Below are 17,069 nucleotides of genomic sequence, written 5' to 3' on the forward strand. Positions count from 1 at the left end.
AAAAAAGGTGGCCTGGACGATGGCCAATAAATTTCCGATTGCCAAAATCTAGTGACTTGCAACGGTCGGCCGGTGGTTTTCTAGCCGCCACCCACATGCGGCGGCCTGATTGATGGTGATAGTTTTGAAAATAATTAGAGTTAAGGGATTTTAAGAATTATGCTTTATATTAGTTTCGGTCATGTGATGCATATTTTCTTAATAAAACTTGTGCATCTTCTATGTTGCATCTTGGAATTTGAGGGTGTAAAAGCCACTTTTACACCGCGTCCCAGAACAAAGATGCACTCTTCGACAAATGTGGGTCTTATTATTTAATATGTGGACGAGCATTAATTGTGGAAACCTTAGAATATATATATATATATATATATATATATGTTGGGTATAAAGAACCTGTGATGCCACTTATCATCTTTTGAATGGCACAATGCATGTGGTAAGGATAAAAGGTCTAATATAACACCAAAACCAAATATTTTAGAAAAGCTTTCAGCAAATAAAAGTTTAAGCATTCAGAGTACGAAGAAGAAGGGAAAAAAAAAAAAAAAAAAAACATACAAGCAAACTTAGGAGTTTTCCCTGTTGTGTATGACCACATGAGGGAACCACTCTGACCAATCTAATAATTTCCCATAGATTCATCTTCTCTCCAACTTGATCCTCCTTAGAAAGGGAACCAATTTGACCATAATGAAAACATAAATCTTGTCTTTCATATGATCAAAGCTTCTAAAGTAAGCTAGCCTCCATGAAGTTTTAACAATCAGAGTCCCACAAACTCCCCAAAATCCAACTATAAATCCAATTGCCAAACTAATGTAGAATGATATTGGTGAATCAAGTATTCCCTTTCGGTCCCTGTCATCTTCTCCATTTCCCTCACCTGGAGATCCTCTAGGATCAGTTTCAGAGCCTGGACACTTGTTCGGAAGAGGAGGGCCACAAAGTAGATAGTTACCTTCATATATAGATGGGTCATTCAGTGTTTGAAGCTGTTTTTCATATGGCACCTGTCCCGACAAGTTGTTGAATGACAAATTCAAGTGACTCAAAAAGTTCAAAGCAGACAAATTTTCTGGGAATGGACCAGAAAGCTCATTTCTTGAGAGATCAAGCGATTCTAAATCGTGCATATTCCCAATATTTTCAGGAATTTTTCCATTCAAATGGTTCACAGACAAATTCATGTTGATAAACTTGGATAGGCTTGTAATACTGTCAGGTATTTCTCCTGATAGATTATTGTTTGAAAGGTCTAAAGAATAAACAAGAAAGAGATTTAAATAATGTAGATATTCTTTACCTTTCATAACCACTAACATTTCCACCTCAGTCAAAAAAAATTCATCTCTAGTTTTAGTACTCAAGTTCCCCAGACATGGAGGGATTCCCCCTGACAGATAATTGTCTGCAAGGTCTAAAATCTGAAGACCTGAAAGTAAACATAATTGTGAAGGTATGCTCCCCTCAAAAGAGTTAGATCTCAGTCTCAACCTCACTAAAGATGATAAGCTCTCTCCTATCCATGCCGATAGGTTTCCAAACAATTTGTTTTCTCCAAGATCGAGGCTTCTCAAGCCTGTGCAATATCTAAAGAAGGAAGGAAGCTCCCCTTCAAGATGATTTTGGCTTAATGATAACCATCGTAGTGAACTCAAATATTGCATTGAGCTTGGAAACTTGCCGGATATGCTATTGTTTGAAATGTCCAATAGAGATAACGATGATAAATTCTTCCAATGAGGAGGGAGTTCCCCAGATAAATGATTGTTTTGTAAAAAAGAATTCCCAATTCTTTTAACATTCCAATAGAAGAGGGAATTCCACCAGTCAGAATTTGAAGAGAAGTCCAAATATGACAACTTGGGCAATAGTTCACCTATGTTTTTAGGGATCTGTACAAAAAAAAAAAAAGTATTCATGAGAAAAAGTGATATGTGCAAATATTGGAACAATTGAATTATAGTCAATGTAATCTGCCAAAGGTTGATCGAATTGGTAAGTGTGGTACCTGTCCGCATATTCCATTATTGGGAAAATATAATTCCCTAATATTTGAGCAGGAATTCCAAAAGTCGTTTGGAGTTGTGTCGGAAATGCCAACATTGTCAAGACTAAGAGTCATGAGCTCCGTTTGATTTTGAAGCCATGCTGGAAACTGTGGTCCAATCAACACATTATATAATCAGAGACGCTTAAGCTTAAAAGGAGGAAGCCAATCATGATTTACTTTTATGACAAATGTCCATTTGGTGGATTTTGGAACAGACAAAGCCATTACTTCTAATCGAGAGAGATTCTGAAAATGATCTTCAGTTAAGGCACCTTCCCAAAAATTGGAATCCAAGTACAAGAAAACCAGCATTGATAGCTTCCCAATTGTTTCTGAAATGCTTCCATTCATTTGATTTCCGAAAAGGTCAAGTCTCTGCAAGGATGACAATTTCCCAACAGAAGATGGAATTGAGCCTCTAAAAGAACAATAATCGAGGTCAATAGTCTTCAATTTCTCGAGCCCTCCCAGTGACTGTGGCAGGATACCCCCAAGCAATTTATTGCATCCCAAAGATAGTGATTCTAGGCTGGATGTAGAACATTAAGACAAACCATCCACAAGCCCAACTATCTCCCCACTTACGTTGTTGGAACTTTTAGATCAAACGTTTGCAATTGGCAAAGGTTGGCAAATGAGCTCGGTATCTCTCCTATAAAATTGTTATTAGATAAATCCAATATACGCAAGTTGGTCAGGTTTCCCAGACTAGATGGTAACTGACCTTCAAGTTGGAAATTATATGAAAGATGAAGCTCACGTAAAGAATGTAGATTAAAAATTGCAGTAGTACCAGAAAAGACACCGCAATGGGAGTTGTCGTCAAGATTGAGTACTGTAAGGTCACTCAGATTTGACAGCCAGTGAGGTATTGGGGAGTCAAAATTGTTGAAAGAGAGATCAAGGACAGAAAGCCCTGTGAAGTTAATAGAGTAAATGGTTTGAGGAAGACTAACAAGTCCACAGCCACCCAAGTGTAACTCCGATAAGGAAGGGAGCACATTAACCGCCTGTAGCCAATCTGATGCTTTATCGAGGCTTACCACACTCATGCTAAGGTACTTAAGGGAAGGAAAACCAGCAAGCCAATGTAGGCTTTCGACTTCCAGACTTGAAAGGGGGCCAAAGAATGAAAGTGAATTAAGGTCCAGATATTGGAGCCGTGATAGATTACCAAGATGGGGAGTAATAACTCCACCAAAAGATGAAAACGAGAGATTAAGATACCTCAAACTTTCAAGGGAACCCAAAAAAGTTGGAATATTGTTTCCATTAAAATTATTCAGGCTTAGGTCTAGGTAACTCAAAAGCTTTAAATCGAGTAAAGAAGGGCTTATCTTACCCCCCAAGCATGATTTCTGGAAAGCTTCGAGGTCAAAGACTGGATCAACTGGATTTTTGAGGTCAAGCTTGACGACATGTCTTGTTCTGTTGTCACAACCAACGCCTATCCATGTACAGCAATTTTCACCAACCCAAGAAGAGAGCCGACCTGATGGATCTGTAAGACTTTCTTTGAAGGCAAGAAGTGTTTTCCTCTCCTTCTCTAAGCATTTGACAGTCAGGCTTTCGGTGCATGAAGCGTGTTTAATAAAATTCCAAACAAGGAGATCCCAACAGAAAGAGGAAGAAGAAAAACAGAAAGAGATGAGCAATGGAGACGTGGGAACTAGCCATACTGCTCTTGAAATACTTGCATGAACAGCTAATGATATTCTTTTGGGAATTAAGGATACTTGTCCTGCCACACCAAATCAATATATAAAGTAGATGAAGCACGAAAGATTGGCGAAGAATGTAATATTGCCGTCACAACTACACTAGGTTGACTAGTCAATCCGATCATGTTTCTATGGGATGTTGATTGTGCGGTCTACCACTTCAATATTTACACCAATTAGATTTCAGTGTTACGTATATATTGGGGTAAAAAAAAAAAAGATTGGAACTGCTTTGATTGTTGTTTAAAAACAATATATAATTATTTTTTATTGACAACAAAAAATAAAAAGATATTTCAAAAATTAAGATGTTTATTGAAAACCTATTTTTCAATAATATAGAAAATTAATTATATGTGTTTAGAGTATATAATATCGTTGCTAGCTTGTATAGATATATTGTAGTGTTTATACTCAATTTATAAATGTGAGATCCACTTGTTAAATGATTAAAGAAAAAAGTTTCACGATCAAGAAGACCTCTGCCAATAATGTGGATTGTGATTATTTATCTAATTCAAAATGAAAGAAAGTCATGACGTATATTGATGGTCAAGTCATTAAATTTGAAAGGTCATGTACTGATTAATTAAGTATGCAATGGACGTGAAGAAAATATCCATTGACTTGAGAAATCAACACCAATAGCACTGAAGCATGTTTTCTATGACCCATCGATATCTAGAAAATTTCTTGAAAACTGTTGAAATTTATAAGGGTGTGTAAACAATTTGAATTCGTACATACGTGGTTAGACTTTAGCAGAGGAGTATGATATAATTTTATTCAAATTCGACTTGAGTTACTTGTTATACATCATTCATAAACTTATAAAAACATCACTCAAAAGTTTGAAATAAACAAAAATAGAAAAGAAAAAAAAAATGAAAAAAAAAAAGAACTTTACCTTTATACAATCTCCTCTCCGTAATAAGCCATTTTTGTGAAGGCTTCATGTCCTATCAATTGTCGAAATCTCTCTCAGCCACCACTGCAAATAAATGCTGTTTTTTATGATACTCATATAATTTCATTTTGCCATATTAATTATATTTCAACTTTTGACCGCGTGGCATATTATTCCGTTAAAACTTAACAGGACAGAAAAACTAAATTTCGAATTTTTAAAATGTATGAAAGTGACATTAATAAAAGTATATATCAAAAGCCAGTTTAGAGACTCCCTTGACCTGGTCACGTACAGAGGCAATCATCCATCATATACATAACTCATCCCCTAGGATATAACAGCAGCACCAATGCATCAAACACAATAGACCCAAATGTACACTTCGGGATTAGTCGGGATTTTGGTCCGGATACCCGGTGCCAAAGGAAAATTAATTGGCTACAGTACAGTAGTGTTCACACAAATTTGACAGATGTGAACCAAAAATACCCAATCATACGGAGAAGAAAGTATGTACAGATATATTTGCAATGTCTAATCCAACCAACAATAGGGTTGAGAATGAGAGGGTCAAGCAAAGGCGACACAGTCCATAATTGAGTACTCTGAACAATTTCACCCGGGGAAACCCTCATTTAGATGCAGCCACAACACCATCAGGTCCATCACCTGTAGAATTACAACCAATAGAATAAAAAGAAGTAAATGTTATTTGCTTGTGCGATTATGCCAAGGGAAAGCAAACACATAATTCTTGCTCATGTATAATACTAGAGAACATCCCCAAGATCTGCCATCCGCGGGGAGGGGAGGGGGGAGTTAATGTGATGTGTCTTCTACTTTTCTGGTTAAGAAAATCTCTCGTTTGTCAAATCTAAAAAGTAAGGGCCATTCACTGCAAGGTATCGGCTTAGAAAATATGAAAATGGGCCATTAATTAGCTAGGTTACATGTCAACTGACAGCTTCCATAAAGAAAAAAAAAAATGTCAGTTTGACATATCATAATTTTTTTTTTTTTATAAGTAAGAAGAATTTATTAAACCATGTAATTAGACAAGGCCCAAGTTTGACATATCATAAATGACCTCCAATAATTTAAAAATCTTGAGGCACGGATGCAAGAACTCCCAAGCATCAGAAACATTTTGCATACTTTAAGCTCCAGTAGAAAACTGATATATTTTTAGAAGAATCACGATCAATAGACCATTGGCAAATTGATTATAATTCAAAAGAAATATGAAAATAATCACCAATAATGAAAACTAACCTCCTTTCCTTTCCTCCGCTTCATCCCCAGTTTTCCAAACAATATCTTTCAGCCCAGTTGTGAGACTATTATAGAACTGCAACATTGGGATAATCGATTGTAAACTTGAGCTAATGAGGAAAAACAAATGATTTCATAAGATGGAAAAATAACAATATCTAAAGGTTCCAATTCTAAAGTTGGCCTGTCCTGTCCAAGCCACATGCGGGGAGGACGGAGTTTGGTTTTTGGCTGACATAAAAGCCCCAATGGCCTCAGAAATACAAACAGTAGTCCAGATCTGCAGCCACGTGCTAGGTCCCAACCAGGATTAAAAGTGGCCCGTATGTCCAGGCTTATTGCCACCCCAAGTAGTGGAGGCAATGAGTTGGGTCAAAAGGTCATCCTCCCTGCTTCAGACCACATGGGACAGCTATATAATTTTACAAAAATGAAAAGGGAAAAGGATGAATATGGGGTTTTGACAGTGACAGATTTAGGTTGCCTCGTCTCATGCCACATCACATCTATTTTTAGCTTTGCCCTTCAATTATTACATAATTACAAAAATTCCATGCACTTTATGTAACTGTAAACCCCAAGGTTCACTCTATTTGCCGTGCACAACCATCACATAAGTCACTAGACTCTCTCCCACACACACACATATGATCTATAATTACTGAAGAAATGTTGTGGGGATGGGGACTGATAAGTTGCCCATCCTTGGTATGGGAATGACATGGAGGGAGACTTTCAGTTGTGAATCACTTGTGATGCAGGTACGTGTAAATAGAGACCCAGAGCACTCCACTACCATCACTAACACCTCAGGCCTATGTTCCCTGAGTTTTGTCCTTCCAAAATCGCAAGCCATGAAAAGCAAGCAACAAGGACCTTGGTGTAGTCCATTGGCTGCACTACACATGCATTGACAGCTTGGTGGCAGAGAAATCACCACTACTAGGTGAGGAAGCCTAGGAACCATGGCCTAATGCCAATGGAGGCAGAATTTCAATAGATAAATATTTTTATAATAATAGATGCCACGAAGTGCAAATGACATTGTAGACCATACCTTGTGAAATTCTAGAGTATCTCCTCCAGACTTGCGAACCTCAACCATGTAGAGTGAAGGGGCCACCTCAAAAATCTGAAAAAGAGAATTGTAGACAGTTCTGGACAAATTACTTCAAGGGACAAATTACAGGAACAGAGAAAAAGGGGGAGGGGGGGGGGGGGGTGGATTTAAATAGATGTACCTCTGTTGCCACAGATAAATGACCTTTACGTCCAGTTTTTTCACCTTGAAGCTTCAACTGAGATAGGTAAAAAATGAGGGACAAATTGGGGGGTGGGGTGTCAGAAGTGAAAGATAATTGAATACTTGATTGATTAATACTAAAGTTGGACTTCTAGATTTCTCCAGTTGCCCTTCAAAATTTCCAACCATGAGAAAGTGAAGCAACGAGATTAAGGCTTCATTTGGATCCTTAACTCCTCTCAACCCATCTCAACTCATTATTACAACTTTTTCAAATTCCAACACAAAATATAATAAACAATTTAACTTTTTCAAATCCCAAAATAATAATAATAATATTAAAAAATAATATTCTAACAATATTTTATCTTCTCAACTCAACTCACTTCAACATCCAAACGCAACCTAAATGAATCTCATTTGGAACCAGAAGATTAATACCATACTTTGCAAGTGAATACAATTTATTGGGCCTTTTTTATGCAACCAATCATGCAATATAAATATTCGACATTGCGGAAATATTTACTGAATGATTAAATACAAATTTTCTCATCAACTAAATCTTTTAGAATAATTGGTAATTTAATGTAGTATCAGAACAACAATATGGGAGTTCTCTCACTCAACTCTTTAACCCTATTTCAATTTTTAAAAAAAATCCACATGTTGAGCCAACTTATTAAGAAGTTTGCCCAACATGAGGGGAAATGCTGAAATATTGATTGTGATTAATGTACCTCGTCCCATCAATTGCATGAGTAACTTAACCATGAAGTAATCAAGATTTTGACAAAAAGATTACAAAACCCAACCATTGACAGTCATCAAAAAGTTAACATAAGCAGACAATTGCAATAATTGCATGGAAAAGAGAGTATTGAACCTTGTAGTTATTTTTCTTTACACCAAAACCAAGAGGCATTGCAGCTTCCTCGATTTTTGAGATTATCTCTTTAGCAGGAGATTTGGATGTGAATCTGGTTTCCCTTTTAATAAGTCCCTGGTTACCATAGACTTGTCAGCAATTTCTTAAAATTGATGTCAAGGTGCAATCCAACAACAAATGATAAGCTAGTTAGCTATTTCAACTGTACGAAATTTTAAAGATAAAATTATGGAAAAATTACAGTTTAAACAACCACTCAGATTGTATTATGACCACTAAATTATCAAATTTTTCATTTACCTTCTATACTACCTCTATTTTTAAAACTTAAAATCCTTTAGTGACGATTTTGATAGTTTGGTGGTCATATTGCAAAATGAATATTAGTTTGGGGCTTGTGTGATTTTCTCTAAAATTATTCTTGATTATCTATATCAGCACTTATTTTGAAGTATCAACCAGCCTTTATTTTCACATATAGTTTGAAAATATCAAAACCTACACAGAATTTGAGCACAAAGTGTACAATTATCACAACCTCAAGCCTAGTAACATGTGGAGAAAAAAATCACATCCTTTTGAACTGCCTTAAGTTAGCATTTAGGTCAACAGATCATCATCCTTTCTCATGTGATATATATGAGGTGTTGCCTCGACAGTTGAAATATCAGGTTTCTCCAGTACAATTTTTTCCATGTCAGATATCACGAGCCAAAGTCAAGCATACCATTTGCTTTTCAAAGAGAGTGCTGAGGTTGAGGCCCTGAGATGTAGAGATGAGCTCAAATGCATTCATGGTGACAGGAGCCACAGGCTGCCCTTCTTCCCGCCTCTCCACAATAAGCTCTCCAGAATCCTGTCCATGGTAAACAGAAATTATAAAGTCATAATATAACCAAAAAACCAAAACAATAATAAGAACAATATAACTACAACATGAATCTTACCCCAATTTCGTTGAAAATACCATCCACATCGGCGAGACTAACATCAGCTTGCTCAAAACTAGGTGGCTTGTATCCTTTCTTAAACCACTCATTCTCAATGACCTCAGCAATTGTAATTCGCTGTTTCATTTGATTGGCTCAGATATTAAATACACAAGAAATACATTTTTTATTTACGTAATAAGCAATAAATACATTTTTATAAGTAATACAAAAGAAATACATGGTTGTAAACAATAATAATGAACAAGAGACAATGACGTACTGTTGAGGGATTAGGGTCCAGGACTCTTTTGATCAGTTTCTTTGCACTTGAGGAGAACCATGGAGGGCATGTGAAGTCGGCCTTGAATATCTGGATAGATCATAGAGCGAGCATAGAGCTTATAAACATCAATGGTCAGATTATGGAGCCTTACAAACGAAGAATATAAAGTTCACATTTTAAAAATAGCAAGCACTCATTTAAAAGATCAGATAAACTAGACCTGCCCAAGAGTCCAGCCCCAATAGGAACTTCTGTTGTCTACGTATATACCACAAATCTTACAACTGCATGGTTTGCAAGTGACATACACTTAAAACAAGAAACTAAATTATCATTTGTCTGGGACCTGTACTCTTTTCCTTGAGTATTGTATACATAGCATTATTGACAAGAAGATACACAACAATGCAATAAGATCTATGCATTCAAATCGCACTTGAACGGAGAATGCCCTATCAACACCATACAATGTAAATTGTGCATCATACAATCACCACAAGCAACCAGAAAGACACACATAGTAAAAGTTTTAAGCGGAAAAGACCACAGTGATGACACATTTGCAAAGATGTTCTATTTTTTGCGTAAATACAAAAAAAAAAAAGAAAAAAAGCGAAGGCCCCCAATTTTTCTTCTGCCCCCATTCTGTTGCCTTACAAGAAGCATGGCTTCCACGTACGTTCCACTTCATTGACCAACTATCGCTCAGTTTTGTTAAAATCATTTAGAGTGTAGAAAATTAACTACCTACGTCATCTTCATATGTAACAAGTTCACTGCCTTTCGCCACTTCATTGACCAGCTATCACTCAGTTTTGTTAAAATTGTTTACAGTGTAGAACATTATCTACCTACTTCATCTGCATCTGTAACAACAAGTTCACTGCCTTCACGTGTACATTAGGAAGTATGAGTTAACAGAGAACCAGAGAGCAATTAACCTTTTTATATAATGCCATGAGGTTGGATTCTTCAAAAGGTAAATATCCAGCCATTAAGACAAAAAGAATCACACCACATGACCACAGATCTGCCTTTGCTCCATCATATCCTTTATTGTTGATCACCTGGAAAAGTAGGGAGTGAATGAAAAAATAGGTTCATAAGATTAAGAAATAGTAGTTTGCACTTAGAAACAAGACCTAATATACCTCTGGAGCAACATAATTTGGCGTACCACATGTTGTATGAAGTAACCCATCTTCCTAAAGAGAGGGATAAGATTATCAGTCATAAACCTTCACAAATTGATTATGCCAAAGATGCCTCATACTTCGCCACAGTATCAAAAATCCAAAAGACTGTTAGGCACAGACAAATCAAACTGAAAGATGAGGCTTCTAGGGCCAGTAGCCACTAACACCTCTCATATTAAGTTCTGGATAACTTTTATTATGATATTCTTTTTGTGCAAGGCAAATTTTTTTATCGGTAAAAGTAAGGTTTTAATGAAACACAACGAAAGGCATTTCCCAAGTACACATGAAGTATACACAAGACAACACCTAATCACACTTTTTTGTGTAAGGCATTAAGTCTTCATACTCACTCGAACTTGTTGTGGTAGAGCACTCAATCCAAAATCTGAAACTTTGAGAACACCATTAGCATCAAGCAGTAAGTTCTCTGGCTGTGAAAAGACAAACGAAAATATCATCAGTTTTTTTCATTTTGAGATAGTTGAAAAAAATACATACAGATCAGTTCATCACCTCCAACTGAATTATTAACTTTGAAAACACGGGGGCTAACATTCCGAAAACATTAGCAGGCAAGGGGATAGCAGAAACAACAGTACGGAATCACACCTTTAGGTCTCTATGAAAGACACCTCTGCTATGACAGTAATCCACAGCATTAATAAGTTGCTGAAAATACTTTCTAGCTTCATCTTCCTTCAACCTCCCCTTACTTGCCTAGCTCAAGAGATACAATGCAAAAACCAGTTATTATATAGAGTCGTTAACATATCATGAACAAGTAATTTAGGCACTTTATTACAGATTGCGTATGTTAATCATCAGCAGCAGACAATCACTATCTTACAATTTTGTCGAACAGCTCCCCACCAGTCACAAATTCCAAAACAATGTATATCTTCATCTTGCTAGCCATCACCTACACCAGTAATACAGCCCAAAATCAATTTGGATGCAGAAGATAGTCAAGAAACATTATAATTAAGTACTGAACATGTGGAAAATCCAGAACATAGAAATTTATCGCTGTAAAAGGTTAATATCAACGACTAAAAATAAAGCATGAAGAATATACTGAATGACTAGTCATGCCATATTATTGCGATAAGGTAAAAATTAAATGAAAGGAAGTGGCTCTGCTCTCTAACCTCATACATACGGATAACATTTGGGTGTCTAATCAATTTCATTGTTGAAATTTCACGTTTAATCTGCAAAGGATAAACCAGTCAGAAAATAGTTAATGTAAGACATATTGATATTCAAACTGAAAGAAATAACTTTAAAACTTCAGCAATATTTTTGCATGGCCACATTCATACATATATCACATACTCCCAGTACGGGGTGTGAACTGTGAAGTGAAAAACTCATCTGGCAATCAAAATGTTGCTTCTTTTCTTTTTTTCCTTATATCTCCTCTTTTTTGCAATTAATATAGTAAGAAAATATTAGATTCAACCCACCCCCCCAAAAAAAAAAAAAAAAAAACCTAAACTAGAGTTGATTGCCACGTCTTCACTATAATACGCAAAATTTCCCAAATTTATGACTCCATTCATCTTACAAAAGATTATCTTTTAGCATCCACACACTTGATTCAAAATCAAGTCATATAAAACTTAATTATCTAAACTTAATAGAATTCGATTCAATCAATTTGCAATTTTATTCAGCTGTTCCGGATAAAACTGAAATAAACTGAGTTCCACGTCTCTTCAATTCTTTTTTTTTAACAAGATGTTATTTTCAAAGAGTTTACAATTTTTCCCAACTAAAATGCTAGGCAAGCCTACTTCTTTCCCTCGTAACAGGAACAAATAATAATAATAATAATAATAAATTCGATACGATGTTACGATCCCACATCGACTAAGTATGAGATTGGTTGATGGTTTATAAGCACCTAGGCACCCTTCCATTGTAAGCTAGTTTTCAAGGGTGAGTTCTACCTAGTGAGTTTTACCTAGTGGTTCATAACATACGACTTCCTGTACATTGTATTTGGTCACAGAATGACAAAATGATTTTGTCACCTCGCCAAAGTTGACTTTTGCTTTGTTTTCATCTAAAAGTAACAAAAATTTCTTCGCCAAGTTCCTAGTTATTTTCAAGGAAACCAAACAGTCAATCACCAAATATTACCCCTCCAAATTGAGAAACCAAGATTTAAAACAAAAACGAAAAGCTTAATTATTCAAAACATATAAATTTAACAAAATCCGTACAAATGCGAGGAATTAATCCAACCTAAAAAGAAATCATCTATCATTAGTAAAATCCTAACGAAAATGGGGAGTTAGACCTGGCCGATCATCTTGTGCTTGAGAACCTTTTCTTTATCGAGAATCTTGATGGCCACATTCTCGCCGGAAACGACATTCCGAGCGAACTTAACCTTGGCGAAATTGCCTTCACCCAACGTCCGACCCAGTTCGTACTTCCCCACGCGCGTCCTGTTGCTATTGCTCGACCGAGACGCCATATTCTCCCTCTGGGACCTCCCCCACAGCGCAATTCCTCCACTCCAGAATCGGACTCCTTCACAAACTTGTTTCTCTCTTTTTGTTTGTCTCTCTCCAAGATCCTTCCACTCTCAATATCTCTCCCTCTCTAGAGTCAGATTTCCGCTCTCTCTAGAGCTCAAGGATCAAGACCTCTTCTTCTTGCAGGGTTGCCATACCTGAGACTTCGAAACCCTCATTTTTCCTTTTTTGTTAAATAAAAACTAAAACGGAAACAAAAAGGCACTAAAATTCTCTAAATATCCTTATCGAAATCAAACCCGGGCTTCCAGCTTTTGTTGGAGATACGGGCCGTTAGAACAGATATAAACCTCATGAATCATTTTCAAACCGACCAATGAGGATACAGCAATTAAAAGGCTGTAAGAATCATAGCAAATTACGGGATCGTAAACAGATTAATAATGAGAAAGCGAAATCAATGAGAGGCAGAGATCTGGAGGGAGTCGTAAACTTCCTTCTCTGCTATTTTCGGAAAAAGGAATTGAGCGGTTGGCTGCTCTTGGTAGCTGAAGCTGGAGTTATCAGGCCGGTGTGAGCGAGTGATTGATTGGAATCGGGTATGTATAACATCGTATTGTGTCTATGGGTCTGGTGCATGCGCGTGCGTACGCGAGGAAGGCGGAAGGAACTAGGGCTGAGCCATGATGCGGTCGCTTGCTTCATGCGTCATGCAGTCGCGTCTTGGCAGGTGCAGTCGTGTCGTAGAGCGATTGGTTGTTTCAGTTGAGAGCTCAACGTCTCAGCCGTCCAGGTGGGTCGCATTCGTGATGCGTCAGTGTTACCAGTCAGAGTATAATAAGGATAGGTAGTTCGCCACTCTGCGCGTTGTGTTTGAATGCGATTCGTAATTCACAATGTTTTGTGAGAACGAGAACTGGATTGGAAAGTCTTCTTTGTATTAGAAACTATAACTTATCTCGTTCCATCAAATTTAATTATTATAATTTTTTCAAAATTTTTTAAATAAAATATAATAAATAATTTAATTTTTTAAAATTTTAAAATAAAAATAATATTAAAAAAATATTATAACAATATTATATTTAAGTCTCATTTGAATTCAAAAAATATTTCATTTTATATTATCTAATTATTACAATTTTTTCAAATTTTTATATAAAATATAATAAACAATTCAACTTTTTCAAATCTCAAATCAATAATAATATTTAAAAATAATATTTTAATAATATTTTTTTTAACTTTTATCTTTAATATAAAATCATATCATCTCATCTTTAAATCCAATACAACCCTTACCTTTTATCTCATCTAAACTTATAATCCAAACCGAGTGACTACCTACCGAGAATCTCAACAATTCATGTAAAAATTCTTTTTTTATTTCTATGTTTTTTAAACACCTTAAATATTTTTAAAAAATTAAAAAAAAAAATCACAAAGTTATTAAAAATCACTTCCTTAACCTTAAAAAAAACAAAAACAAAAAAAAATACAATCGGTACTCACTCGGTGGATATTCTCGGTTTGATTAGGATTGTTCTTTTTATACCTACACGTGCACGCTATTATATAGTTAAGAAATGAGAAGCGGTAGGTAGGTTTATAAAAAAAAAAAAATTCTATAAATAAAACTTATAATCTTATTACTTGAAAAAAATGATAGAATTACAATTATTTCTTATAATTTTATACAATCATATATTAAATAAGGGATATTTTTATAAAATTTATAAAAATAATATCACTTTATATAAATACCATCAATTTAACATATAGTTATATAAAAATTTTAAATATCTACTTTATAATAAGATAAAGTTTTACACTATAAAACATGTTAAAAGTCGTATTAGTTTATAAAATTTTTCTATAAATCAAGTATTTCTCTAAAAGAAATAATCAGAATAATGTCAAATACAAATTTAAACAGTATAAGCACTCTACAATTTTTTTGAAAAGAACGATACCTATTATAAAAATATATAATTTTTTATATGAATTTCTTTTTTTCTATTTTGTTGTCGAAAGGCATACACGGGAGTTGTACGCTTCAATTTCGCACAAATAATTTTCCATAATTAACTAAATAGGAAAATGTATTTTCATTTAGGTGGGATATTTTTAATTAGTTTTTCATTTAAAAGGTTAAAAAGAAAAAGAAAAACTTGCTTTCACCAAGATTTGATTCAAGAATCCGAGAGAACTATTGTACTTGAGAAAATTCTGGAGAATGGAACAAAGTCACAAACACATGTTGGACATGAAACTTCCGGATAATCATGATGTATAATATTCAGAAGATTAGGTCATTATGGACATACATTGTATGACATATAAAACTCTCCTAGTCTTTCAATAATTCAGAAGATTAGTGTGTGCGCTATATATTATTTGGAACAACAACAATACTGTAGATCCGTAGATCTGTCAATGAATAAATAAACATTCAATTATTCATCAAACAACACTGTAGATCTGCTTTATTATTCAAACGTCTTCATCAATTACGCAAAGGAATGAACAAGTGGTACGAAATGGTCTTGTTTGCATTGGATACTTTTTCTTTTTTTTTTTTTTTTTTTTTTTTTTTTTAAGAATTCTATGCATCTACTATTTACTTTCGAGTTAGTCTATATACAGTTCTCAAATAGGGATAGATTATGCAAGCCCATAGTTATGTTTAAAAAAAAAATTAAAAATTACAATAATATCTTTTTTAAAATTATACTTTTTTTCCTTTTACTCACATTTATTAATAGGATTGCACACACATTCTTTCACTCAGGACTGTAAATAAAATTTATTTAATTAATATAATTTTTCTAAACTTCTAAATAAAATATAATAAACAATTCAACTTTTTTAAATCTTAAAAAAGAAATAATATTAAAAATTTATATTTTACTAACATTTTATTTAATTTTTTAATTTTTATCTCATATCATTTCATCTCAACTCAATTTACTATCTAAATCAAGACTTAAACATCTTACTCAATGGTTCTTGAAGTTTGATCTTCCTTGGCGAGGTCAAACAAGCAATCGTGATTGATCAATCCTTGAAAACGACCTTTTAACTTACAAAGAGTTTCGTATTAACAGTATTCAAAGCATTTGCTAAAGCCAACTTTTCTCTGCCTTTATCCCCCTTACTTTTTGGAAAGTTTCAAGTCGAAGATAAGCTGTAGCCTGAAAACCTGGCAAGAGACAATTCTCGGGTAGAAGGGCATGTTTGCATAATGGAAATATTTTAGAATTTTATAAATAGTAATTAGATTATTTGAGTGAAAATGTTTGAATGAATTTCAGAAAATAAGATAAAAAAAAAAAAAACTGAATAAAAATATTATAAAATTAAAAATTTATTTAAATATAATTTTTAATGTAATTTATATTTTATTTTAAAGTTTGTAAAAATTATATTAATTTTTGTGTTTGAATAATAATTATGTAATAATTAGATAAAAAAATCAAAAGTTTGAAATTGAAAACCATTTTGTGTTTGAATAATATTTACAAATGATTATAAATGAAATTATAAAAAATTATGATAATTATGATAATTCTCATAGTGTCCAAACATGAAAAAATGAGTTAACTTGGCTATAACTTGAAGAAGCATACTAAACACATGAAAAACAAGAAAGTAATTTTTACGCTATCAGGAAGAAAATTCAATAGTCATAGGCCTTATTTGTGTATATATGTATTATCAGATATTTTTAAATATTTTATAATCAAATATCACTCAAATATAAAATACTTTTCAATTCTAAATATTCAATTTTTTTCATTTAATCATTATTATTTTCTCAAATTTCAAAACAAAACACAAAAAATAATACAATTTTTTTTTAAATTTCAAAATAAAAATTATATTAAAAATTATATTCCAATAATATTTTAATTTAACTTCTTTTTTTTTCCTCTTATTTCTTAAAACTCAGTACAACTCAGATCAAACAATTTCATTACTATTCACAAATTATGTCACTATTATTCACACATATTCTTATATATTCTAAGTGTCCAAACAAACTATTAATTCTTAAAACTACATATTTTGAATGATA

General features: G+C 34.0%; 3 protein-coding genes across 3 annotated transcripts; all 3 read right to left on the reverse strand.

Annotated features, from left to right (window-relative positions):
- Positions 1-455: 455 nt before the first annotated feature.
- LOC121265600 (receptor-like protein EIX2) lies at positions 456-2,839 on the reverse strand. The gene is made up of 2 exons (XM_041169280.1): positions 2,015-2,839; positions 456-1,898 (listed from the first exon to the last, which is right to left on the reverse strand). Exons 1-2 carry the CDS (start codon positions 2,126-2,128, stop codon positions 642-644), a joined length of 1,371 nt encoding a protein of 456 aa, XP_041025214.1. The 5' UTR covers positions 2,129-2,839; the 3' UTR covers positions 456-641.
- Positions 2,189-4,733, reverse strand: LOC121265674 (receptor-like protein EIX1). Its single transcript, XM_041169361.1, has 3 exons — positions 4,685-4,733; positions 2,642-3,797; positions 2,189-2,474 (listed from the first exon to the last, which is right to left on the reverse strand). The coding sequence occupies exons 1-3, from the start codon at positions 4,731-4,733 to the stop codon at positions 2,189-2,191; spliced, it is 1,491 nt and encodes a 496-aa protein (XP_041025295.1).
- A 367-nt stretch (positions 4,734-5,100) lies between these two features.
- LOC121265599 (CBL-interacting serine/threonine-protein kinase 23) lies at positions 5,101-13,679 on the reverse strand. The gene is made up of 15 exons (XM_041169279.1): positions 12,811-13,679; positions 11,654-11,716; positions 11,353-11,424; positions 11,115-11,222; positions 10,856-10,936; positions 10,458-10,511; positions 10,248-10,373; positions 9,304-9,393; positions 9,039-9,158; positions 8,819-8,947; positions 8,089-8,205; positions 7,201-7,257; positions 7,017-7,091; positions 5,960-6,035; positions 5,101-5,356 (listed from the first exon to the last, which is right to left on the reverse strand). The coding sequence occupies exons 1-15, from the start codon at positions 12,988-12,990 to the stop codon at positions 5,319-5,321; spliced, it is 1,386 nt and encodes a 461-aa protein (XP_041025213.1). The 5' UTR covers positions 12,991-13,679; the 3' UTR covers positions 5,101-5,318.
- Between the last annotated feature and the right edge of the window lie 3,390 nt (positions 13,680-17,069).

This window comes from Juglans microcarpa x Juglans regia, chromosome 5D (assembly GCF_004785595.1).
Source record: "Juglans microcarpa x Juglans regia isolate MS1-56 chromosome 5D, Jm3101_v1.0, whole genome shotgun sequence".
Lineage (NCBI taxonomy): Eukaryota > Viridiplantae > Streptophyta > Magnoliopsida > Fagales > Juglandaceae > Juglans > Juglans microcarpa x Juglans regia.